This window comes from Oncorhynchus masou, chromosome 24 (assembly GCF_036934945.1).
Source record: "Oncorhynchus masou masou isolate Uvic2021 chromosome 24, UVic_Omas_1.1, whole genome shotgun sequence".
NCBI lineage: Eukaryota > Metazoa > Chordata > Actinopteri > Salmoniformes > Salmonidae > Oncorhynchus > Oncorhynchus masou.
Window position 1 is genome coordinate 83,283,537 of NC_088235.1, and position 26,639 is coordinate 83,310,175.

Consider the following 26,639-nt stretch of genomic DNA (forward strand, 5'->3'; position numbering starts at 1 on the left):
TATTATCATACATCAGTCAAGCGTTTATGCTCAGTGCACATTGACTTGCAAGAATCGAAGACAAGGAAATGGTGCAGTGGCGCCTCCCAGTGGTTGCGTAAAGCAGCAATCATAAGTAGAAACGATATCAAAGCAGCCCTCCACACCCCTGGTTCAGTAAAAAGCTGAGGGATCAGGCTGGGGAAATGTAATCACAAAAATTCATAGACAGAGCTATGGGTGCAAGGAATGACCATCCAAGATAGAAAAATTATAGTTTGAACCATGTTTTGAGGCTGTATAGTGTTTGTTGACATTTTCTTTGTTTACAAACATTGGGGTAAACAAGCTTACATTTTGGGTTCTGATGGCATTTATAAGTTATATTTTTCAGGACTCAATGGTGGAATATCATTAATTTATTAGTCAACAAATTGGATGTAGAAACTGTTGATTGCCCCTTTAAAGGTAGTATTTACTCAAAGACAAAATCAGAATTTCTGGGCTGCTTTTTATTCTACACTTGATGGCATTACATTTGTTTCACGGTTATCACAAAGCAATTTTTTAAATAATATGCATAAAATCATTGCGTCCTATTTTGAGTTAGCACCTCAAAGCTGTCCTCTTTTGTGAAACTGGAAAAAGAAAGTCACGGTTCTCTGTTTCAGCTGGCTTTCCAACATGCATCTTACTCTGTACTTATATTGTTGTGCAGATATTATAAAGAACTGGTGATGATTCTATTGATACGCTTATAAATCAGATATCTCTTGTAATTACTGTTAGGCTTATATGCAAGTCACCATTGCTTTACAGTGGATAGTCATGTCTGTTGTATACATTGTTTGTTGGGCCACAGGACAGGCAGTAATCAGATCTTCTCCACAAAGTTCCCAGGGAAGAGTCCTTCCTTGCCACAAAACCTGCCTCTCCACCAGCCTGATGTATCTGCAGGGGAACACAGAGATATGGACAGCTGTGGACTCCATACACAGTACAGTCTTAGAACTCATCCAATACAGGTCTGAGCATGAATTGATGCTGTGAGCTTATTCGGGATCAGCACTTCTCACCCTTTTCAGTTATTGAGATGGACACAGTTTCTTAACAAATAGAGAATTGAGTACTATTCTATTCCTTCCCTACGTGTTCCTCACCTTCATTGAGTAGGTCGATGATATCATTGGTGTCGAAGCTGAGCTCGTCTGTGTCCTGGCCAGCGTACTGGTACAGCGCCCGGCAACGCGGGCCGGTGGGGCGTGGCTGGGCCTTGGGCCGGCTCGATGGGGCCGGGGGTGGCCGCTGGCTGCTGATACTCCTCTTCCTCTGCATTCTGGAGGGGGGGGGGGGTGAGAGAGAGAGAGATAAGAGAGAGAGAGAGGGAGATCGTATATGTTGTGAATACCCACTGTGTGCTCAGTTTATTCAGCTCACCCAGACACGCCCTGGTCAGGCACGTTGAGGAAGTCCAGGTTCCCCTGCTGAGTCTGAGCCGAGCCTCGTCTTGTATTCAGGGAGCCCAGTTTGGGGAGGGCGGCGCTGGGGGGCCGGTTCTGTTTCTGGGGGATGGAGTAGGTTTGCTCTGGCTGCTGGGGCGGTGGAGCACCTCTCCCTCGGGGTGCACCATTCTGGTGCCCTAGTCAAAGAAGAGGAACACAGATACCATCAAAACACAAGTATACCATTGTATACCATTCATACACTAAGACCTCTAAGATCTCAACATAATTATCACAGTGGTGGTACACAGTTCATAATAAGCACTGCAAGTCCATGTTCATGAAGTAAGGCCTGCCAATGACGTAGGAACATATCTGGACCAAATAATGAGTTTACCTCTGCTAGGAGGCTGACTCCTGCCTCCTCCATGGTTCTGTGGAGATCCCTTCTTGGTGGGCTCTGACAAAATAAACATGTAGAGTTTTAAACTATGACATATTAGGATTATCAGGATATATTATATACTGTACACTGTATTGAGTCAGACTTAGTATTCTATACATTATCTACTATATCTATGTCTCTTTTCCACTTCGGTATGTGATTTTTTTCTGTTCCTGATACTCACTGGAGGTCTTTGGCAGGCCGTCTCCCACGTTGATGGTGAGGGTCTTTCCAGCTGGTTTGATCTCTGCCAGGTCTCCCTGTCCCCTCTGGAACACCACAACACGGGTGCCCCCTCCACCCCAGCCCTCCTTCTTCACCCGGAACTCCAGTCTGTAGAGAGCCACAACAGTGGACATGAATGATATGATCCATTTTACCAGATGCTTTCATCCAAAGTTAACTCGATCAACTAAACTATGGAGACCACACATAGAGAGTCATATATCAAGGCTGTTCCTATCCAGTATGTGTGTAGTCCTACCTGTCGTTGAAGGAGAGAGACAGCTTGTTCTTGGTCACCTCTTCATAGCGCTTACAGAGCAGGCTGAGGAACTCAGTCTTGAAGTTGGACTCTAGCAGACTGTCATACTGAGCCTCATGCACGATGAAGAAATCATCCTGTCTCATACTACAAAGAGAGGGAGAAAGGCAGAAATGGAAAGGTTTGAGGGATTGCCATTGATAGAAGACAAGAAGTGTCACACACAGTAGGCCGATATAGCAAAGTTCTTTTTTTTACATATCCTGTGTGATCAGTTCCTGTTTATTAATGACAACACTGACCACAAAAGTTCCCAATGGTACTGCCTGGAAATACATCATACTGGACTGTTATATTCTATTCTAAGTCGAGCAGGGAGAAAACCCCTTTACCTAAGAGAGACAGAGTGGATGCTCTCAAACTCCAGCTTCCTCTTTAACACCTCCTTTATCTGTCCCTTCTCTGGCCCCTTCTTCACCTTCTCTCTGCCTATCAGGTAGATGCCCTTGGGAGACAGAATCAGGTCCCTCTTGATGGACTGGAGAGAGAAAATGGGAGGGGGAGAGAAATAATAAGAGTGAGAATGAGTGTGTGTAAATGGAAGATGGAAGAAGTTAACCCCATGTTGTGTTGTTAACCCCGGCATTGGCTCTCTTTTCCTCACCGCTCTGTAGGGGAGGGACAAGTAGACTCACATTGAACCTGCGGTCAAACTTGTTGACAGAGTCTGCGAAGTCGACTCGCTCCCTCTTGGCCAGGAACTGTCTGAGCTCAGGCCTCTGCTCCAGGCCCAGATAGTCTCCCACAAAGTTCCTGTTGATGCTGTTCCTCCTCCGCTCCTTAGAGTTGTACAGGATGTCCGAGGCTGCGGATAACATGCGAGAGAGGGGAGTACATGGTCATTTTAAGTAAGAACCTTCAAGAACATATTCATTGCTGTGTATTCATTTTCTGTATTTACATTGATTTATGTATATTCATATTTCTTCCTTGTTTCATCCCCACACACCCCTCTAGGATCATTGACACACTTACCCTCCTCCCTCATCTGTTCATATTTCCTCCTGGCGATATACCTTCTCCAGGCCTTCTGGATGGTCCTGGCGAACATGTCGAATTTCCTCTCCCGCATCTCTTCCAATAGGAAGAGCTAGGAGAGACGGAGGGGAGAGGGAATGCTTTGATCAAAGAAACCCTTTTACAGTATATAGATGAATACCTCACACCTTTTTGGTAATACATTTCATATATTCATTTAAACCGGGAAGACCCATTGAGATAAAAGAAATAGCACTTTTCTCAGGGAGACCTATGTGGGCCCCTACCGACTCTGGGGCCTTGACAAAGACCTTGGAGCGCCCCATCTGGTACTGGTCTGTGTCCATGTTGACAGAGCGGAGGAGATGCAGGACCCCCTGCTGCTCTCCCCCCCGCCAGCATGGCCACGTCTCTGCCGTCAGGATGGCATACCTGTAGGCCACACAAAGAGGTTCAGGCACTGGGGGGGGGGCATACACTACAACCCCCCTCACACACACACAGAGGGTCAGGCACTGGGGGGGCATACACTACAACCCCCCCCCACACACAGAGGGTCAGGCACTGGGAGGGGGGGCATACACTACAACCCCCTCACCCCCCCACACACAGAGGGTCAGGCACTGGGAGGGGGCATACACTACAACCCCCTCACCCCCACACACAGAGGGTCAGGCACTGGGGGGGGGGGGCATACACTACAACCCCCACACACACAGAGGGTCAGGCACTGGGTAGAGCATACAGTAGACTCTCCCCCCCGCCAGCACGGCCACGTCTCTGCCGTCAGGATGGCATACCTGTAGGCCACACACAGAGGGTCAGGCACTGGGGGGGGGGGGGGCATACACTACAACAACCCCCCACCCCCACACACAGAGGGTCAGTCACTGGGGGGGGGGGGGGCTACAACCCCCCCACACACAGAGGGTCAGGCACTGGGAGGGGGCATACACTACAACCCCCCACCCCCCCACACACAGAGGGTCAGGCACCGGGGGGGTCAGGCACTGGAGGGTCAGGCACTGGGGGGGGGGGGCATACACTACAACCCCCCACCCCCACACAGAGGGTCAGGCACTGGGGGGCGTACACTACAACCCCCACCCCCACACACAGAGGGTCAGGCACTGGGGGGGGCATACACTACAACCCCCACACAGAGGGTCAGGCACTGGGGGGGCGTACACTACAACCCCCACCCCCCCCCACACACAGAGGGTCAGGCACTGGGGGGGGCATACACTACAACCCCCCACACACAGAGGGTCAGGCCCCCACACACACACACACACTGAGGAGAGGACACAAAGCAGACACTGAAGGACACACACAGAGGGTCAGGCACTGGGGGGGGGCATACACTACACCCCCCCACACACACACACACACACACACACACACACACACACTGAGAAGAGGACACAAAGCAGACACTGAAGGACACACACAGAGGGTCAGGCACTGGGGGGGGGGCATATACTACAACCCCCCACACACACACACACTGAGAAGAGGACACAAAGCAGACACTGAAGGACACACACAGAGGGTCAGGCACTGGGGGGCATACACATTTAAGTCATTTACACTACAACCCCCCCCCCACACACACACACACACACACTGAGAATAGGACACAAAGCAGACACTGAAGGACACACACAGAGGGTCAGGCACTGGGGGGGGCATACACTACAACCCCCCACACACACACTGAGAAGAGGACACAAAGCAGACACTGAAGGACACACACAGAGGGTCAGGCACTGGGGGGGGGGCATACACTATACAACCCCCCCCCCACACACACTGAGAAGAGGACACGAAGCAGACACTGAAGGACACACACAGAGGGTCAGGCACTGGGGGGGGGGGGCATACACTACAACCCCTCCACCCCCACACACAGAGGGTCAGGCACTGGGGGGGGCATACACTACAACCCCCCACACACACACACACACGCACTGAGAAGAGGACACAAAGCAGACACTGAAGGACACACACAGAGGGTCAGGCACTGGGGGGGGGGGGCATACACTACAACCCCCCCCCCCCACACACAGAGGGTCAGGCACTGGGGGGGGCTTACACTACAACCCCCCCACACACACACAGAGGGTCAGGCACTGGGGGGGGGGCATACACTACAACCCCCCACCCCCCACACACACACACACACACACTGAGAGGAGGACACAAAGCAGACACTGAAGGACACACACAGAGGGTCAGGCACTGGGGGGGGCATACACTACTACCCCCCACACACACACACACACACACACACACACACACACACACACACACACTGAGAAGAGGACACAAAGCAGACACTGAAGGACACACACAGAGGGTCAGGCACTGGGGGGAGGCATACACTACAACCCCCCCACACACACACACACACACACACTGAGAAGAGGACACAAAGCAGACACTGAAGGACACACACAGAGGGTCAGGCACTGGGGGGGGGGCATATACTACAACCCCCCACACACACACACACTGAGAAGAGGACACAAAGCAGACACTGAAGGACACACACAGAGGGTCAGGCACTGGGGGGCATACACATTTAAGTCATTTACACTACAACCCCCCCCCCCACACACACACACACACACACACTGAGAATAGGACACAAAGCAGACACTGAAGGACACACACAGAGGGTCAGGCACTGGGGGGGGCATACACTATACAACCCCCCCCCCCCCCCACACACACACACACACTGAGAAGAGGACGCAAAGCAGACACTGAAGGACACACACAGAGGGTCAGGCACTGGGGGGGGGCATACACTACAACCCCCCCACCCCCACACACAGAGGGTCAGGCACTGGGGGGGGGGGGCATACACTACAACCCCCCCCCCCCCCCCACACACACACACGCACTGAGAAGAGGACACAAAGCAGACACTGAAGGACACACACAGAGGGTCAGGCACTGGGGGGGCATACACTACAACCCCCCCCCACACACACACACTGAGAAGAGGACGCAAAGCAGACACTGAAGGACACACACAGAGGGTCAGGCACTGGGAGGGGGCATACACTACAACCCCCCCCCCCCCCACATACACACACACACACTGAGAAGAGGAGACAAAGCAGACACTGAAGGACACACACCTAGGAGTAAGTAAGACTCACCTCTGTAGGAACTTATTGAAGACTCTGCGGTAGGCGTAGCCGGCTCGACGTACACGGATGTTCTCCCGCAGCCCAAGGTACTCCACCTGGTGCTTGGCCCTAAACACACACACACACACACACACACACACACACACACACACACACACACACACACACACACACACACACACACACACACACACACACACACACACACACACACACACACACACACACATAGTTTCATCATCCCCTTTATTCTGATGTTCCATTTCGAATGTTCCAAACTATACCGTCATAACTTCCTGCTGAATTCTCTGAATGTTCTGCTATTGGATATTTGGTGTCTGTTGGGGGGTGTAATAGAGACAAACCGGCTCTCCTCCCAGTCCTTGGGTCTCTTAGTCTCGTTGGGTTTGATACATCGGATATAGTGGGGGGTGCACTTCATCAACGTGTTCACCAGATCATTGGCTTGTTTCTGCAGAGAGAACATAAGAGATGGATATACCACCATGTAGCTACTAATAATCTCAAACCTATGGGTGTACTGTTCCACTCAGCCACTGAACCACAGTGCTGGCAGTAGAGTTGGGACTGTTACCTTGATCTTAGAGCTAGCAGTAGTGGGCCTGCTCTTCTTGTCTGTGTTGAGGTTTTCAGGGAAGAGGCTGCGGATGAAGTCACTGTGGGAACAAGATGGAGGACCACATTTCCCACATTATTTTCAAGCCTTGGTTGTTTTGAGACACGTGTCTGTTAAGGTAAAGATAGAGGCATACGTACTGTTCACTGCTCTGCATGAGTTCAATGAGGTCAGTAAAAAGCACGTCCCGGTTTCTCTCACAGAAGCCATTTATTTCGTAGGAGACCTGAGGTGACATGAGACATCATGTGTAAATATCAACATTCACACCGACCTTCACACATGTCTACCTACCCACTTCCCATTGATGGAACATTCCTTTCTACCTCAGCCTAGAATTGTCTACGTCTATGTGTTTTGAGCGTGAGAAGACTTGTCCTCTCCTGGTACCCACCTTGCCTGCATAGTGGTGGATGACAAAGCCAGAATTCCAGCTGTTGAAGTGTTCATGTGTGCCCACCGCCGCAGAGAGCTTCTGGAGCAGGGTGCCATCTGCCCCCTCACCCTTGGCATGCATGGTGGCACACACATCATCCAGCACACTCATGATGCCTGGCGGGTTCTGGAGGGGATTGTTAGACATTTAGCATGGTAGCCACAAGCAGAATAAAGACACATTTGTGGAAATTCCATTGAGATATTGTCATTTTGGGCTCACCAACTTATTCTCGATGAGGTCACACACAACCTTGTTGTTGAAATACTCAATTGGTGTCCACTTGATGCCTTCCTGAACATACTCTTCCTGTGAGAAACACAGAGAGATGGACAATGCCAATATAATTTCCACAACATCCAAGACACCTCGTAAAGGAAATGAAGAGTGTTGATGTTTGAGAGTGGTTTGTACCTGTTCAGCCTTCAGTGTCAGCTCAATAAATATCTGCTGTAGCTTCTCATTGACAAAGTTGATGCAGAACTGCTCAAACCCATTCCTCTGTCAGAAAGCACACATCCAGATTAAAGACAATGTTATCACACAGCTATGTCTGGTCTTGTTATCCCATCAGAGATCAGAGATGTACATGTCTGTGTATTTAATATACCATTCACCTGAAATATCTCAAAGCCATATATGTCAAGTACTCCTATACTGTATTCTTCATGAGGTTTCTGTATGGCTTTGTTTATTGCCTGGTAATAGGAGAGGAAGAGAGAGGAGAGTTCATTAGTATGAAATGGACGTGTCACCATTACTGTATTTGTGTCTGTGTGTGTATCATTGCAGTGTATAGTAAACTCAGCAAAAAAAGAAACGTCCCATTTTCAGGACCCTGTCTTCCAAAGATAAATCGTAAAAATCCAAATAACTTCACAGATCTTCACCGATCTTCATTGTAAAGGGTTTACAATTACAGTTCATAAACAATTAATGAACAACCACCTGTGGAACTATTGTCAAGACACAACTAACAGACGGAAGGAAATTTAGGTCACAGTTATGAAAACTTAGGACACTAAAGAGGCCTTTCTACTGACTCCAATAAACACCAAAAGAAAGATGCCCAGGGTCCCTGCTCATTTGCGTGAACGTGCCTTAGGCATGCTGCAAGGAGGCATGAGGACTGCAGATGTGGCCAGGGCAATAAATTGCAATGTCCGTACTGTGAACGCTGAAGACAACGCTACAGGGAGATAGGATAGACAGCTGATTGTCCTCGCAGTGGCAGACCACGTGTAACAACACCTGCACAGGATCAGAACATCCGAACATCACACTTCCGGGACAGGTACAGGATGGCAACAACAACTGCCTTAGTTATACCAGAAACGCACAATCCCTCCATCAGTGCTCAGACTGTCCGCAATAGGCTGAGAGAGGCTGGACTGAGGGCATGTAAGCCTATTGTAAGGCAGGTCCTCACCAGACATCACCGGCAACAACGTTGCCTATGGGCACAAACCCACCGTCGCTGAACCAGACAGGACAGCAAAAAGTGCTCTTCACTGACGAGTCGTGGTTTTGTCTCACCATGGGTGATGGTCGGATTCACGCTTATTGTCGAAGGAATGAGCGTTACACCGAGGCCTGTACTCTGGAGCGGGATCGATTTGGAGATGGAGGGTCCGTCTTGGTCTGGGGCGGTGTGTCACAGCATCATCGGATTGAGCTGGTTGTCATTGCAGGCAATCTCAACGCTGTGCGTTACAGGGAAGACATCCTCCTCCCTCATGTGGTACCCTTCCTGCAGGCTCATCCTGACATGACCCTCCAGCATGACATTGCCACCAGCCATACTGCTCGTTCTTTGTGTGATTTCCTGAAGGACAGGAATGTCAGTGTTCTGCCATGGCCAGCAAAGAGCCTGGATCTCAATCCCATTGAGCACGTCTGGGACCTGTTGAATCGGAAGGTGAGGGCTAGGGACATTCCCCCCGGGAAAGGCCGGGAACTTGCAGGTTCCTTGGCGGAAGAGTCGGGTAACATCTCACAGCAAGAACTGGCAAATATGGTGCAGTCCATGAGGAGGAGATGCACTGCAGTACTTAATGCAGCTGGTGGCCACACCAGATACTGACTGTTACTTTTGACTTTGAACCCTCTGTTCAGGGACACATTATTCCATCTGTTAGTCACATGTTTGTGGAACTTGTTCAGTTTATGTCTCAGTTGTTGAATCTTGTTATTTTCACACAAATATTTACACATGTTAAGTTTGCTGAAAATAAACACAGTTGACAGTGAGAGGACGTTTATTTGTTTGCTGAGTATAGTTGTCCCTGACCTCCACCAGGTAGTCAAAGAGTCGTGTGTAGAGGGCCTTAGCCAGGGCGTCTCGGGTATAGGTGGCTTGTTCTTGATTGAGTGTCACATCGATGGACTCAGACTTTCCACCCCACTTTGAGTCCATCTTTCTGCTGGTTAGTTTGTCTTGCAGACGTGTTGGGTCAACGCCCAGCAGATAGGCAGGAAAGGCAAGCACTGGGAGGGAGGAAAAACATACAGAACAAACAGAACACCTGAGCAAAATACATGAATTCCTGCTTTCATTATAGCAAAAGTGTGTTTTGGTGTCTATCCCTCTCTAATATTTTTTCACCTTATGGGGACAGTTGCATTGATGCTTACTTGTGCATGTGGAGCTCTGTGTGCATGTGTTCATGTGGAGCTATGTGTGCATGTGTTCATGTGAAGCTCTGTGTGCATGTGTTCATGTGGAGCTCTGTGTGCATGTGTTCATGTGGAGCTCTGTGCGCATGTGTTCATGTGAAGCTCTGTGTGCATGTGTTCATGTGGCATTCTGTGTGCATGTGTTCATGTGAAGCTCTGTGTGCATGTGTTCATGTGAAGCTCTGTGTGCATGTGTTCATGTGGAGCTCTGTGTGCATGTGTTCATGTGGCGCTCTGTGTGCATGTGTTCATGTGAAGCTCTGTGTGCATGTATTCATGTGGAGCTCTGTGTGCATGTGTTCATGTGAAGCTCTGTGTGCATGTATTCATGTGGAGCTCTGTGTGCATGTGTTCATGTGGAGCTCTGTGTACATGTGTTCATGTGGAGCTCTGTGAGCATGTGTTCATGTGGAGCTCTGTGTGCATGTGTTCATGTGGAGCTCTGTGTGCATGTGGAGCTCTGTGAGCATGTGTTCATGTGCATGTGTGTGTATTAGGCATGTTTGTCTTCTCCCACTCACAGTCAGTGCTTTCCACCTGCCCATAGTTGCCTGCCTCTATGAAGCTGATGTTTCCAAGGTGCAGGATTCCTGTTATGATCTGCAGCCCCTGAGCCTGGTAGGCCTCTGGGATCCCAATCACATTCATGGCTTCCTGTGGACAAAACACTGATGTCTATGGTCCTGTACAGAGCGCCATTACTGCTGGCCCTGACAACACACTAGGACTGGGAATACACAATAGAACAGTATATTTAACTAATATAAGCCTGTATTATGAATATAAATATGAGTGTCAATTTGTTCCCAGTGCTTCTGTGATGTCTCAATAAAGAAAAAAAATGTGTACTCTGTTTTAATCCCTGATGGCGTAAGGTACCATTGTCTCCTGAAAGTCCTTGCTGTCGTTGGTTCCGTCCACTTTGTATGTCCCAGACTGGTTCAGGTAGTAGTAGTAGTCTGGAGTCATGATGCCCAGGGCTTCTTTCTGCTGGGGGTTGGCTCCTTCTATTATCTAAATACAACAGTTCAGACAAAACACAACTGAAAGTTATAGCACATGAATTACATATCAACAATTCACACACAATTATGAAACCCTACAGAACCGTTAAATCTGTGCTGTCGGGTGAGAAAGTCAAACACATTGTCATTGTGGGTTGTTAAGTTACTGCTGGCCTAGCTCGGGGCCTGACTGACCTGGTAGTAGACGTGGAAGTTCCTCTCGTTCTCATTCTGGCTCACCACCCTCGACTTCTCAAGGAGGAAGTTGGAGATTTTACCACCGTCCGGCTCTCCTCCTCTGCTAAACTGGATTTCAAAGTACTTACCCTGTTAGATCAGAACACACACAAAAAAACCTATCACTCAAATTAGACATGGTTCATTATTCTGACTTTGTGGGCAGGTAGCCTAGTGGTTAAGAGCGTTGGGCCAGTAACCGAAAGAGCGCTGGTATCGAAGCCCTGAACGGACTAGGTGAAAAATCTGTCTATGTTCCCTTGATCACTATACCCTAATTGCTCCTGTAAGTAGCTCTGGATAAGAGCTAAATGACTCATATTTAAATGGGAATGGGTATGTGGCCCTATGCATTGGTAGAATGGAATTATCAGAGCAGTGACACGAGATGTACTACTGCTCTGTACCACAAGATGTACCACAAATAATATATTTACATTACCACACAGCTGTTGACCCCACCCAGGATTTCACCTCAGCTCAGTCTTCTCAAGCTCTTTCATCTCATTGTGTTGTTCTTCTATAATAGAGGCCTACAGTACATACAGCTGGGCACCTCAGAGGCAGGAAACCCCAGAAGTGACATGCACTCAGCTACAAAGCCTGAACTGTTGCATGTGGATGTGGTTAGGAGTTGAGTGTAACACCTCAGGATCTCAGCAGTAGGGAAAGGGGAGAGGGTGAAAGGTGGCTGTTGCATACTGCTGCTGTGGGTATATAGTCTGCAGAATTCAGATCACCTCTGGTAGAGCACAGGAAAAACAACAGCCTCTGTGCACAGTGTATTGTCTATAAGAATAGTTAGCACAGAACTGACAGAAATGATCAGTTTACAGTATCAGTCTTACTTTATTAGCCCACACATGGTGTATACAGAGGAGGAGAAAGATGAAGAGAGGCTGATTGCTGTACGTATCACTCACAAAGCGACTGGAGTTGTTGTTGCGGACAGTCTTGGCATTGCCGAAGGCCTCTAATAGAGGATTGGACTGAAGGATGATGTCCTTCACATGCTGAGAGACACATACAGAGAAACATCACAATACAGCACTTCAGTTTCCTTCACAGTCATTAGTAATGGTAATGCTAATAGTAGTAATAGTAATGGTAATAGTAGTAATAGTAATGGTAATAGTAGTAATAGTAATGGTAATAGTAGTAATAGTAATGGCAATGCTAATATTAGTAATAGTAATTGTAATGGTAATAGTAGTAATAGTAATGGTAATAGTAGTAATTGTAATGCTAATAGAAGTAGTAGTAGTAATAGTAATAACAGAAGGTAATACCTGCACTTTATCACCTCCTCCTGATACTTTGGAGATGTAACCCATAATGTATTTTGCAGCCACAGTCTTCCCAGCTCCACTCTCCCCACTGGCACAACACCCACAAAACATACAGCCATATTAATGATAACCCTCTAATTTACACTGTATCAAAAAACCTTGTGAAACTTGTTGTGAAGGTGATCTATGGCTGCACATGAGTTTCTGTTTCTTTTATACTAAACAAAAATAGAAACACAGCATGTAAAGTGTTGGTCCCATGTTTCATGACCTGAACTAAAATATCCCAGAAATGTTCCATATGCACATAAAGCTTATTTCTTTCAAATTCTGTGCACAAATGTGTTTATATCCCTGTTTGTGAGCATTTCTCCTTTGCCAAGATAATCCATCCACCTGACAGGTGTGGAATATCAAGAAGCTAATTAAACAGCATGATCATTACACAGGTGCAGCTTGTGCTGGGGACAATAAAAGGCCACTCTATAATGTGCAGTTTTGTCACACAACACAATGCCACAGATGTCTCAAGTTTTGAAGGAGCTTGCAATTGGCATGCTGACTACAGGAATGTCCACCAGAGCTGTTGCCGGATAATTTAATGTTAATTTCTCTATCATAAGCCGCCTCCAACGTTGTTTTACAGAATTTGGCAGTATGTCCCACTGTTTAACGTATACTGTTTATAGGAAACTCACTCTACATCCTTAGATGAAGTTGAGTGGGAAAAGGAACGGGGTGGTGAAATACATTTCTGTCACGGACAAAGGAACTCAAAGGATGTGATGATATTAATTAACAAAAATGTTGAATATGAAAATGGACGAAAAAAAGATTTGGCTCATTAATTTATATGGTCCAAAGCAGGATGATCCACAGTTCTTCGAAAATATTCATACCAATTTATTGAACTTGATCTAATGATCTAATCATTATGGTATGAGACTATAACACAGTGTTAAGTACCTCAATGGACCGTAAAGGTAATCACTCTACAAAATATCCTCACAGTGCCATTAAGGAAATCACAAATATTATGGACACATTAAAAATAGTGGATATTTGGAGGCTAAAAAACCCCGACCGAGTGAGACATATATGGAGGAGACTTAATCAAGCTGGTCGTCTTGACTACTTTCTTATATCTTTCTCTCTTGCATAAATGTTTTTAATAGGAGATAGAATGCGATCGGATCATCATCTAATTGGCATTCACATAACTCTAATAGATTTTCCATGTAGACCGGGATATTGGAAATTTTATCAAAGTTTACTGGAGGACAACTTAATTTTAACTAAGACAAAATAATTTATAACTGAATTTTTTCAGTATAATATAGGTTCAGCAAATCCTCTTATTGTTTGGGATACCTTTAAATGTACCTTCAGGGGTCATTCAATTCAAAATTCATCAATAATAAAAAATCAGTTTCTGGCTAAAGAGACAAGACTAACAAGGGAAATCCATGAACTAATAGTACAGGCAGATAGCAATAAAATGATACTACAGAGATACAAGTTAGAAGAAAAACATAAAGAACTTGAGGAACTTATTCAAGAACGAACTAATGTAATCTATTACATTAGATCAATTTTGGCAATTCTCTTATAAAATGGGTAAAAATAATGTATAGCAACCCCAGGTGTAAAATAGTAAATAACGGCTACTACTCAGAGAGTTTTGAATTGTCAAGTGGAGTTTAACAAGGGTGTCCGCTGTCACCATATCTATTCGTTATGGCCATCGAAATGCTAGCTATTAAAATCAGATCCAATAACAACATTAGAGGATCAGAAATCCAAGGCTTAAAAACATGCTTTGTTGCAGAATAGGAAGCCGATTATAGATTTAATTTTCGATTGGAGATGCTTAATGTGAGTCTGGAAGGAGAGTTTACAGTCTAACCAGACACTTAAGTATTTGTAGTTGTCAGAACCGTCCAGAGTAGTGATGCTGGACGGGCGGGCAGGTGCGGGCAGTAATCGGTTGAAGAGCATGCATTTAGTTTTACTTGCATTTACGAGCAGTTGGAGGCCACGGAAGGAGAGTTGTATGGCATTGAAGCTCGTCTGGAGGTTAGTTAACACTGTGTCCAAGGAGGGGCCAGAAGTATACAGAATGGTGTTGTCTGCGTAGAGGTGGATCAGAGAATCACCAGTAGCAAGAGCGACATCATTGATGTTTTCAGAGAAAAGAGGCCCGAGAATTGAACCCTGTGGCACCCCCATAGAGACTGCCAAAGGTCCGGACAACAGGCCATCTGATTTAACATACTGAACTCTATCAGAGAAGTAGTTGGTGAACCAGGCAGGGCAATCATTTGAGAAACCAAAGCTCTTGAGTCTGCCAATAAGAATGTTGTGATTGACAGAGTTGAAAGCCTTAGCCAGGTCGATGAATTCGGCTGCACAGTAATGTCTCTTATCGATGGTGGTTTTGATATCATTTAGGACCTTGAGCGTGGCTGAGGTGCACCCATGACCAGCTCTGAAACCAGATTGCATGGTGGAGAAAGTATGGTGGGATTCGAAGTCCACAAGCTAGATCCCTGCAATGTCTCATTAAAGATCTAGATAACTTTTCTGTACTCTTTGGACTAAAACTTAATTATGATAAGTGTACAATATTACATACTGGAAGCGGGTGGCAGCGGGAGGAGGTAGGGAAATGGTCTGTCTGCCCAATATAAAGGATCAAAACTGGAGGAGGCAGGTGGCAGCGGGAGGAGGTAGGGAAATGGTCTGTCTGCCCAATATAAAGGATCAAAACTGGCGGAGGAATAAAAATAGCATAAATAGGAAAGTATACCAGTTTCATTTGAGGACCAGGATGTTGACAACTGTGCCACATAGATTGCAAAATAGTTGGGAAGATATTTTTGATGTACCGATTCCATGATGCAGGCTGTATGAGTTGATATATAAAACACGAGATTCAAGACTTAATGCTTTTCAGCTTTTTAGCTATTATTATATAGAATTATTCACACCAAAAAAATGATGAATATTTGGGCCATAAAATCATTGAAGCTCTGCAGATTTTGTTGTGAGGATACAGAATCAATAGACCATTTATTTTGGTATTGCCCTCAGGTAGCCTGTTTCTGGTCTCACGTTCAGGAATGGCTGAAAATGCATAGCACTGATCTAAAAATTGGCCCTAGAAATTGTACTGTTAGGAGATCTAGAGAGACCGGGTCCCTCAATTACTAATATACTAATACTCTTAGTAAAAGTATTTATTTTCAATCACGCAATCTGTGGATTCTATTCGATTAGATAGATTGAAATTGTACATTAAACATCACAGTACAGTTGAAAGACATGAGTTGCATAGAAACCAGAAGTGGGTGGCCAGCAGAGATAGATGGGACGGGCTGAGGGAAGCTGAGGGTTGGTATGTGGAATTGGAGACACGTGGGAGTGGAGTTGCTGTGTGAGAGATAGAATGATGGTAAAAGATAAAAGTAAAACAAATTAATACAAAAATAAGTCAAAATAAATCATAATAAAAAGTACATTTGAATGACACTAAGTGGAAGTGTTTTTACAACTAATGCCGGTTTGCATGAGGCTGATTGTCACGAATATTACCGATGTTGGCTCCCCTTCTGGTTCAGGTGGCGCTCGGCGGTCGTCGTCGCCGGTCTACTAGCTGCCACCGATCCTTTGTTCTGTGTTCGTTTGTTTTTGTCTAATTGGTTTCACCTGTTCCTTGTTTGGTTGTTAGAGTGGGGTTATTTAAGTTTGTTTAGGCCGCTTCTGTTTGTGCGGGCTTGTTCTACTGTAATTGTGAGAGGTGTTAGTATTTTGTGTTGGGTTTTTTCGCTGTCCTAGTATTTTACCGAAAGGGTACTATTTGTTTTATAGTTACGCCTGTGTTGGGTAAAAACTATTTTGATCTTTTGATTTTGGACATTAAAGCGTGTTTTTTCCCCGCATCCTTTGCTCTCTGCGCCTGACTCCACACACACTCACTCATTGAGCGTTACACTGATGCTGTGCGGGTGTTTGTACACATGCATATACACACACTCTCATTCAAATAAACATATACAAGAACACACACACACAGTGCCTTGCGAAAGTTTTCGGCCCCCTTGAACTTTGCGACCTTTTGCCACATTTCAGGCTTCAAACATAAAGATATAAAACTGTATTTTTTTGTGAAGAATCAACAGCAAGTGGGACACAATCATGAAGTAGAACGACATTTATTGGATATTTCAAACTTTTTTAACAAATCAAAAACTGAAAAATTGGGCATGCAAAATTATTCAGCCCCCTTAAGTTAATACTTTGTAGCTCCACCTTTTGCTGCGATTACAGCTGTAAGTCGCTTGGGGTCTCTATCAGTTTTGCACATTGAGAGACTGAAATTGTTTCCCATTCCTCCTTGCAAAACAGCCCGAGCTCAGTGAGGTTGGATGGAGAGCATTTGTGAACAGCAGTTTTCAGTTCTTTCCACAGATTCTCGATTGCATTCAGGTCTGGACTTTAAATTGGCCATTCTAACACCTGGATATGTTTATTTTTGAACCATTCCATTGTAGATTTTGCTTTATGTTTTGGATCATTGTCTTGTTGGAAGACAAATCTCCGTCCCAGTCTCAGGTCTTTTGCAGACTCCATCAGGTTTTCTTCCAGAATGGTCCTGTATTTGGCTCCATCCATCTTCCCATCAATTTTAACCATCTTCAATTTTGGTTTCATCTGACCAGAGCACCTTCTTCCACATGTTTGGTGTGTCTCCCAGGTGGCTTGTGGCAAACTTTAAACAACACTTTTTATGGATATCTTTAAGAAATGGCTTTCTTCTTGCCACTCTTCCATAAAGGCCAGATTTGTGCAATATACGACTGATTGTTGTCCTATGGACAGAGTCTCCCACCTCAGCTGTAGATCTCTGCAGTTCATCCAGAGTGATCATGGGCCTCTTGGCTGCATCTCTGATCGGTCTTATCCTTGTATGAGCTGAAAGTTTAGAGGGACGGCCAGGTCTTGGTAGATTTGCAGTGGTCTGATACTCCTTCCATTTCAATATTATCGCTTGCACAGTGCTCCTTGGGATGTTTAAAGCTTGGGAAATATTTTTGTATCCAAATCCGGCTTTAAACTTCTTCACAACAGTATCTCGGACCTGCCTGGTGTGTTCCTTGTTCTTCATGATGCTCTCTGCGCTTTTAACGGACCTCTGAGACTATCACAGTGCAGGTGCATTTATACGGAGACTTGATTACACACAGGTGGATTGTATTTATCATCAATAGTCATTTAGGTCAACATTGGATCATTCAGAGATCCTCACTGAACTCCTGGAGAGAGTTTGCTGCACTGAAAGTAAAGGGGCTGAATAATTTTGCACGCCCAATTTTTCAGTTTTTGATTTGTTAACAAAGTTTGAAATATCCAATAAATGTCGTTCCACTTCATGATTGTGTCCCACTTGTTGTTGATTCTTCACAAAAAATACAGTTTTATATCTTTATGTTTGAAGCCTGAAATGTGGCAAAAGGTCGCAAAGTTCAAGGGGGCCGAATACTTTCGCAAGGCACTGTACATGTACTGGTGCCAGACATGCACACAAACATATACAGTTGGCATTGCTGTTATGATTTCAGTTGTCCTTGATGTCCTTTGTTTTAAATGTATTATTATTATTTATTTATTGTGCATTGTTGTTTGCTGTTTTCTTCTGTTTTTTCCTTTTTTCTCTTTAGTTCATTCTCTTAGTTGTTGCTGCTTGGGGGGTTCTTGGGGGGGGGGGGGGGTGGAATGAATTGTAATTTTTATTTTGTTTTTTTCTTCCTGGGGGGGACTGTGGGAAGAGTCTCGAATGGTTGAGGAACAGTTATTGGGGAACTGTGGAGGGTTCGGGTTCACGTTTTTTGGCCTGGTGGTAGATCGGTCAACATGCCCTTGAGCAGGGCATTGACCCTGGATGCTTCTGTGTGTCGCTCTGAATGGGAGTCTGTTGGATGACTGGTATGATGTAGAGTGGCTTCACTGCAGGTATATTGTATGTTTCGAATATTCAATAAATAAATTAAAATAATACTAATAATAAAGTGTGTCCCACTGGCCTCATAACCAACGACCACGTGTAACCATGTCAGCCCGGGACCTCCACATCAGGCTTCTTCACCTGCAGAATAGTCTGAGATCAGCCACCCGGACAGCTGATGAAACTGTGGGTTTGCACAACCAAAGAATTTCTGCACAAACGGTCAGAAACCATATCAGGGAAGTTTATTTGTGTGCTCGTCATCCTCACCAGGGTCTTGACCTGACTGCAGTTCAGAGTCCTAACTGACTTCAGTGGGCAAATGCTTACCACGGATAGCCACTGTCACACTGAAGAAGTGTGTAGGTATGTATGGTGTCATGTGGGCGAGCAATTTGCTAATGTCAACGTTGTGAACAGAGAGCCCCATGGTGGAGGTGGGGTTATGGTATGGGCAGGCATAAGCTTCGGACAACGAACACAATTGCATTTTATCAATGTCAATTTGAATACACAAAGATACCATGACGAGTTCCTGAGGCCCATTGTTGTGCCGTTCATCCGCCGCCATCACCTCATGTTTCACCATGATAATGCACAGCCCCATGTCTCAAGGATCTGTACACAATTCCTGGAAGCTGAAAATGTCCCTGTTCTTCCATGGCTTGCATACTCACCAGACATGTCACCCATTGAAAATGTTTGGGATGCTCTGGATCGACGTGTACGACAAAGTGTTCCAGCTCCCGACAATATCCAGCAACTTCGTACAGCCATTGAAGAGGAGTGGGACAACATTCCACAGGCCACAATCAACAGCCTGATCAACTCTATGCGAAGGAGATGTGTTGCGCTGCATGAGACAAATAGTGGTTTTCTGTTCCATGCCCCTACCTTTTTTTTTAAAGGTATCTGTGAACAACAGATGCATATCGGTATTCCCAGTCATGTGAAGTCCATTGATCAGGGCCTAATGAATTTATTTTGATTGACTGATTTCCTTATATGAACTGTAACTGAGTAAAATCTTTTAAATTGTTGCATGTTGCATTTATATTTCTGTTCAGTGTCGTTAGAAAGGAAATGACACACTGATTGAGCTTTGGTTCTTTGTTAGTTCTGAGAAAAGAAGTGAGAGTAAATGTTTTTGGGTAGAATGACGCACATGAGAAGGCTTAAGGTGCGTCAGAGAGAGGCACAGAGATTAACTAGGACTACATACTGCCTGCCAGCAGAAAGAGATTATGACACTGGTATAATAACACACCTGATAATAACACACTGGTTCTCCTGATCAATCATCATGTTCCTGTACATGTTATCAGTCAGGGCGTAGATGTGGGGAGGGTTTTCATACTGGGCCTTTACATGGAGAAAGATGGACAGACAAATGAGAGAGAGAGAGAGAGAGAGAGAGAGAGAGAGAGAGAGAGAGAGAGAGAGAGAGAGAGAGAGAGAGAGAGAGAGAGAGAGAGAGAGAGAGAGAGAGAGAGAGAGAGAGAGAGAGAGAGAGAGAGTGAGTTTAATATGCAACTATGAAGGTAAACAGGGAAGTGAATGGGAATACAGTATAAAGACCAAAGTATGTGTTGAACAATAGGATGGTTTACTCACAGCCCCTTGGTAGAGTTCAATTTCCCGGTCAGTGAAGTAGGGCATCTGTTTGAAAGGGTTCACTGATATCAACACAGAGCCAATATAGGTCTGCACATGACAGTTAAGGGTGTTTCTCGTGAAATCACAGAATATGATATTGAAACAATCACAGCGAAATTGTTGATTATGTAAACTTTTCAAAAAGATAAATATCCCAAACCATACATTAGTTTCATCCGGACTGGATTACACACACATATATAATTCTTTTTTTTTCACACAAAGAATGAATTAAGTCCCGAATGTGCAGTAAAATATGTACTAAAAACACGGAAGCTGTTGAGTCACAAAGTGCATCCAAAAGAGGAACAGTGCAGTCCTATTATTGCATACATTCATGTGTGTCTGCGCATGTGAAGAAGTTGAGTGAGTACATATGTGTGGTAGGGGGATAAGGCAAGGATGGTATGTATGTTTGTTATTGTGTTGTTGCTACTGTATGAGTACAAACATCAGCTGTGCTCACAAATTATATAGAATGGAAGGACCTAATGCTATGGGCCAATGGAATGACCTCAATGACCTCAATTCTCAAATGGTTTAAAAGCCATTTGTAGCAGTTTTTTGTTTGTGTGTATGTGTGTATGTGTGTATGTGTGTATGTGTGTATGTGTGTATGCCTATAAATCCATCAGTCTGAGAGTGTGTGAGGGGGCAGGTCTGCTGTATTTCTTCTGAAGAGACATTTGTGAGAAGTGATGAAGGTCCCTAACAGACAATGAAACAGGATACGAAGATGTAGTCATCCATGTATCTCTTCTTCAGGTTCTCCACGATGGCGTCTTCGCTGATCTTGGACAGTAGCACCATGTCGTCCACACCACTCTGCTTGACATTCTGACTCTGCCAGTGATACTTACTGCCCTGCAGGAGAGAACGGTCAGGGTTAGGGAATGCACACCCTTTTTATGTGGAATTGAGGCAGAGAGAAATGCAGAGGTAGATCTATAGATGACCTAGTTCATACTGAATGTGAGCTACAGAACATTCTGAGATGGTATCTACAAACAGGAGGGGTATAGAAAACCAGAGGAAGCATGGGCCAACTGTAATTGGAAGGCATGTGCACCAGCAGACATCAGAGAGAAGTTTCTCAGCAGCAGGGTCTCTCTGTGTGTAACTGTGTCATTAAGAATGTGACTAACTGTGGTTATCAGTACAGGAAGCTGAGGACAGTTACCAGGCAACGCTCTGTAGATGAGGTGAGCATATGCCAATTTGGCCATCTCTGTGAAGTACTGCTTCCCACTCTGATCTACGACAGTGATAACCAGTAGTTGTGGTATCTATTCAATATGCTTCCTATAGGAGTCTGTGGAATGGAGGGGACTCAGTTTAAAGTATACCATTGGACCACAGATAGAGCAATGAGACAGATATTTCACAGGATGTATAAATGTGAAGCATCTGGTTCACGTTTCCACTCACTCCCAAATATGGTGGTGAGAGGAAGCACAGTGGAAGGCAGTGGGAGAAGATGGAGCGAGATGGATTCTGGCCAACATTCTGCGAATTTTCTCATTGATAAAACATTTGATCTCGATACAGTTTTCTGTTTCCAAAACTAGAATCTTTTCCGAACAGAGTAGACTAAGATTTGTAGACTTTACCCGTTGCCAAAGTTTCAAACAACTGCATTGTCTAGAAGGAGTGCAAGGGCGAATTGAGTTATTGCACACACGCGCTTCACAGAGTAGGTGTTCCCTAAAAGAAATATGCAAATACTTGCTAGAACACACTCATAGGCTGTCACTAGCTCTTGCTTATTCTGCCCACTATGATTTATTTGCTCCCACTGGAACTTACGTCCTGTAGTCTATCTTGGGTTAGTTATACAAATCTGTGATTGGGCCTTGTTTTGGTGATTTCTTTACCCAAAATGAATGTAGTGCATTTTAAAGTAACTGCCAAAAAAAAAGACCCTCTTTTCATTTTCTGCTCCCCTCCCATTCCTATGCCTTCAATATGATGATGACGTCCACCACATCGTGCAGAGAGTTTCCTGACTTCCCTATCACCACATAAAGAGTTGAGTTAAACCCGGTTTGGCCAACGATGTTGTATTACACTGTATGATATGATCTTAGCCTTGTTTGGGTTCCCAACGCTGTTTTGTTTTGATGTGTGGTGGATCCTGAAAATAGGTCTAACATGATTACTGTGGTCTGAGTTCCAACTCTCTCAACCTTCTAGTGATAGAGGAGAAGGTTCTAATACAAAATGTATATTCCAACCCCAGTGAGTCAGTCAACTCTCTGGCCAATCAATCAATGATATTCAATTACAAAAAAGCTACCATGAACATTAGATACTGTAATAAAACAAGCAGTACTTCAGTCCTTGAGGGCCGGTATTTCATCTCTGTTGTAAAGAATGATACCCACTTTTCATGTGAACAACCTGAGTAAGGCTGTTTGTTTGTCACACATTTCAGACCACAATCCATACGTATTCTGCTCAGCACACAGAAATGGCCTCAGCTGGGTGAAACCAAGGTTCTGACTGCTTTACATAGCTATCTACTGATGTGACTGTTGATCCAGTGCTATGTTAAAATAGCCCACTTGCTGCTGTGTAGTGTCAGACCTGGGAGATGCTTTGTGTGCTCAGAGAGGACTACTGTAGTTCACTCCATCTGTCATCACTGTTGTGACCCACTCACTACTGTGAGTGAGTCAGCCTGTTGTAAAAACAAGTTGTGACAATGCATCCAAAAATCAATCTATCAATTAAAGAAGTCTTATTGTAAGCTTACTCAACTATCTTAGAAATTCTTTTGTGTGTTTGCGCATCCAGCAAGGTGCCGGATCTGTGCTTGGGAGTCTGTGTGGGGAGGAAGTACTGTGCTAGAAACTACAGGCCCCTCTGTCTCTCTGTCAGGGCTGCTGCACTTCCCTTCTCACGGCTCACCACTACATCTTGTGAAACCCTCTCCACTTTTCAACACGTCACTGCTGCTTTTCCATTCCAGACAATACTACAGAACTTCTTTAAACAGTTCACCCTTACACTTACATTTTAATCCAGAGCGACTTGCCGTTAGTGCATTCATTTTAAGATAGCTACAGTGCCTTGCGAAAGTATTCACCCCCTTGGCGTTTTTCCTATTTTGTTGCATTACAACCTGTAATTTAAACTGATTTTTATTTGGATTTCATGTCATGGGCAGACACAAAATAGTCCAAATTGGGGAAGTGAAGTTTAAAAAAATACTTGTTTCAAAAAATGTAAAAGAAAAACAAACAGAAAAGTGGTGCTTGTATATGTATTCACCCCTTTGCTATGAAGCACCTAAATATGATCTGGTGCAACCAATTACCTTCAGAAGTCACATAATTAGTTAAATAAAGTCCACCTGTGTGCAATATAAGTGTCACATGATCTGACACATGATCTCAGTATATATGAATATATATATTTATGAACATTTGAACATCTTGGCCATGTTCTGTTATAATCTCCACCCGGCACAGCCAGAAGAGGACTGGCCACCCCTCATAACCTGGTTCCTCTCTAGGTTTCTTCCTAGGTTTTGGCCTTTCTAGGGAGTTTTTCCTAGCCACCGTGCTTCTACACCTGTATTGCTTGCTGTTTGGGGTTTAAGGCTGGGTTTCTGTACAGCACTTTGAGATATCAGCTGATGTAAGAAGGGCTATATAAATACATTTGATTTGATTTGATATATACACCTGTTCTGAAAGGCCCCAGAGTCTGCAACACCATTAAGCAAGGGGCACCACCAAACATGTGGCACCATGAAGACCAAGGAGCTCTCCAAACAGGTCAGGGACAAAGTTGTGGAGAAGTACAGATCAGGGTTGGGTTGTAAAACAAAATCCGAAACTTTGAACATCCCACGGTGCAACATTAATTCCCTTATTAAATAATTGAAAGAATATGGCACCACAACAAACCTGCCAAGAAAGGGCCGCCCACCAAAACTCACAGACCAGGCAAGGAGGGCATTAATCAGAGAGGCAACAAAGAGACCAAAGATAACCCTGAAGGAGCTGCAAAGCTCCACACCTGAGATTTGAGTAACTGTCCATAGGACCACTTTAATCTGTACACTCCACAGAGCCTGGCTTTATGAAAGAGTGTCCAGAAAAAAATAAGTAAACATGTTTGGTGTTTGCCAAAGGGCATGTGGGAGACTCCCCAAATATATGGAATTAGTCAGATGAGACTAAAATTGTGCTTTTTGGTCATCAAGGAAAATGCTATGTCTGGCGCAAACCCAACACCTCTCATCACCCTGAGAACATCATCCCCACAGTGAAGCATGGTGGTGGCAACATCATGTTGTGGTTTTTCATCGGCAGGGACTGGGAAACTAGTCAGAACTGAAGGAATGATGGATGGTGCTAAATACAGGGAAATTCTTGAGGGAAACCTGTTTCAGGCTTCCAGAGATGTCAGACTGGGACAGAGGTTCACCTTCCAGCAAGACAATGAGTCTAAGCATACTACTAAAGCAGCACTCGAGTGGTTTAAGGGGATACATTTAAATGTCTTGGAATGGCCTAGTCAAAGCCCAGACCTCAATCCAATTGAGAATCTGTGGTATGACTTAAAAATTGCTGTACACCAGCGGAACCCATCCAACTTGAAGGAGCTGGAGCAGTTTTGCCTTGAAGAATGGGCAAAAATCTCAGTGGCTTGATGTGCCAAGCTTATAGAGGTATACCCCAAGAGACTTGTTGTTATTTCTTGTTTGTTTCACAATAAAACATATTTTGCATCTTCAAAGTGTTAGGCATGTTGTGTAAATAAAATGATACAAACCCCTCAAAAATCTATTTTAATTCCAGGTTGTAAGGCAACAAAATAGGAAAAATGCCAAGGGGGGTGAATACTTTCGTAAGCCACTGTAGGTGAGACAACAACATATCACATATCGTAGTAAGTACATTTTTCCTCAATAAAGAAGTTATCAGCAAACTCAGTGCTAGTAGGAAAAGAAAGAGCCAGGGTTAGATCTTACCCAGCTCCTCAGGAACAATAGTCCCCTCTACTGCTGGTTTTCACATTTGATAGGACTCTTTTTAATGCTTTTGATCAGTATTGTCATACCTACATGTACTTTCTCTCTCATGTCTTGTTAACGTCATGAGAATACAATCTCTGGTTAGGAGAAAAACAGGTTGTAGCAGCAGCAGATACGTTTTATTAACGACTCCATAGTTTACAGCACATTCTTACACAAATGTGAGGACATAGGATTCAATCAATGCTTCTTTCCCTCTTTACTAGAAACACTCAACATAACCGGAGTGGATACTAGCAGGGCTTGTCAGTCAAAAGAGGAAAGGACAGCATGTTCTCCATTTAAGGAGTTAGATTCTCTACTACTTGATGTCCACTACCCCCTGTTCTGCAGCACTTTGTTGTATGATTGTTGTTGACAAGAGTGATAGAACACAACAGTTATCCATTTTCCTTTCATCATCTGGACATAAAATGAACACACTGAACATCACTGTGCTTCCCTGTTGGTTCTAAGTCAGCTGTTGCCAGGCTCCAGAGTGTGATAGGTGCCAGCATCCGGGCATAATGTGAGAGCCCACTGTACAGCTGAGTCAAGTGACCTCAACCTAACATATAAGGCCATGTTCTTCAGAAAGTCTGTGAGATAGAGGAGACCATCACAGGAGGCTGTTGAGGGGAGGATGGCTCATAAGGGCTCATAATAATGACTGGAATTAAATTAATGGAATGGTTTTAAACACAATGAAATCATTTGCTTGACGTGTCAAAGCTATTCCATGAATTCTATTCCAGACATTACTATGAACTCGCCCTCCCCAATTGTGGTGGCACCAGCTGCCTGTGCTCAGCATATACAGTAGATGGAGAGGATAAACAAGTCCTAGTGAGGAGAGTCTTCAATAGTCTAGGTATGTGTGTGGTGTGTTACCATCGTGCCGGCGGTGCGTGTGCCCCTCTTCTCCCACGGTCCTGGACCAGGTGTTCAATGTCCAGACTGTGTGTGTCGGTAATCCCACACTAGCCCCTTCACAGCACAACCATCACAGTCAGGAAGTCTCCAGCACACACAGTCACACAGACAGAACAGCCACTGAGAAGACTTTAACATTCAAAGCGTTCAAACGTACTTCCTCATACTCCCACAGACCCAGAGCGAAACAAG

General features: G+C 44.8%; 1 protein-coding gene across 1 annotated transcript; it reads right to left on the minus strand.

Moving 5' to 3' along the window:
• Positions 1-383: 383 nt before the first annotated feature.
• myo1f (myosin IF) lies at positions 384-26,614 on the minus strand. Its single transcript, XM_064935287.1, has 28 exons — positions 26,406-26,614; positions 21,221-21,352; positions 20,447-20,536; positions 20,100-20,194; positions 12,829-12,916; positions 12,463-12,552; positions 11,498-11,629; positions 11,178-11,312; positions 10,820-10,952; positions 9,913-10,109; positions 8,240-8,320; positions 8,037-8,123; positions 7,845-7,931; positions 7,581-7,748; positions 7,327-7,412; positions 7,145-7,226; positions 6,915-7,021; positions 6,559-6,657; positions 3,676-3,820; positions 3,386-3,500; positions 3,046-3,215; positions 2,743-2,888; positions 2,351-2,497; positions 2,051-2,199; positions 1,819-1,881; positions 1,417-1,618; positions 1,140-1,315; positions 384-930 (listed from the first exon to the last, which is right to left on the minus strand). Exons 1-28 carry the CDS (start codon positions 26,406-26,408, stop codon positions 854-856), a joined length of 3,282 nt encoding a protein of 1,093 aa, XP_064791359.1. The 5' UTR covers positions 26,409-26,614; the 3' UTR covers positions 384-853.
• Between the last annotated feature and the right edge of the window lie 25 nt (positions 26,615-26,639).

Excerpts from the sequence above, each read along its gene's own strand:
- myo1f (XM_064935287.1), bottom strand. Across the intron at positions 10,953-11,177 it reads AGGACTTTCAGGAGACAATG|GAAGCCATGAATGTGATTGG; the intron begins GTACCTTACGCC and ends TTTTGTCCACAG. Across the intron at positions 2,889-3,045 it reads AGTTTGACCGCAGGTTCAAT|TCCATCAAGAGGGACCTGAT; the intron begins GTGAGTCTACTT and ends TTCTCTCTCCAG.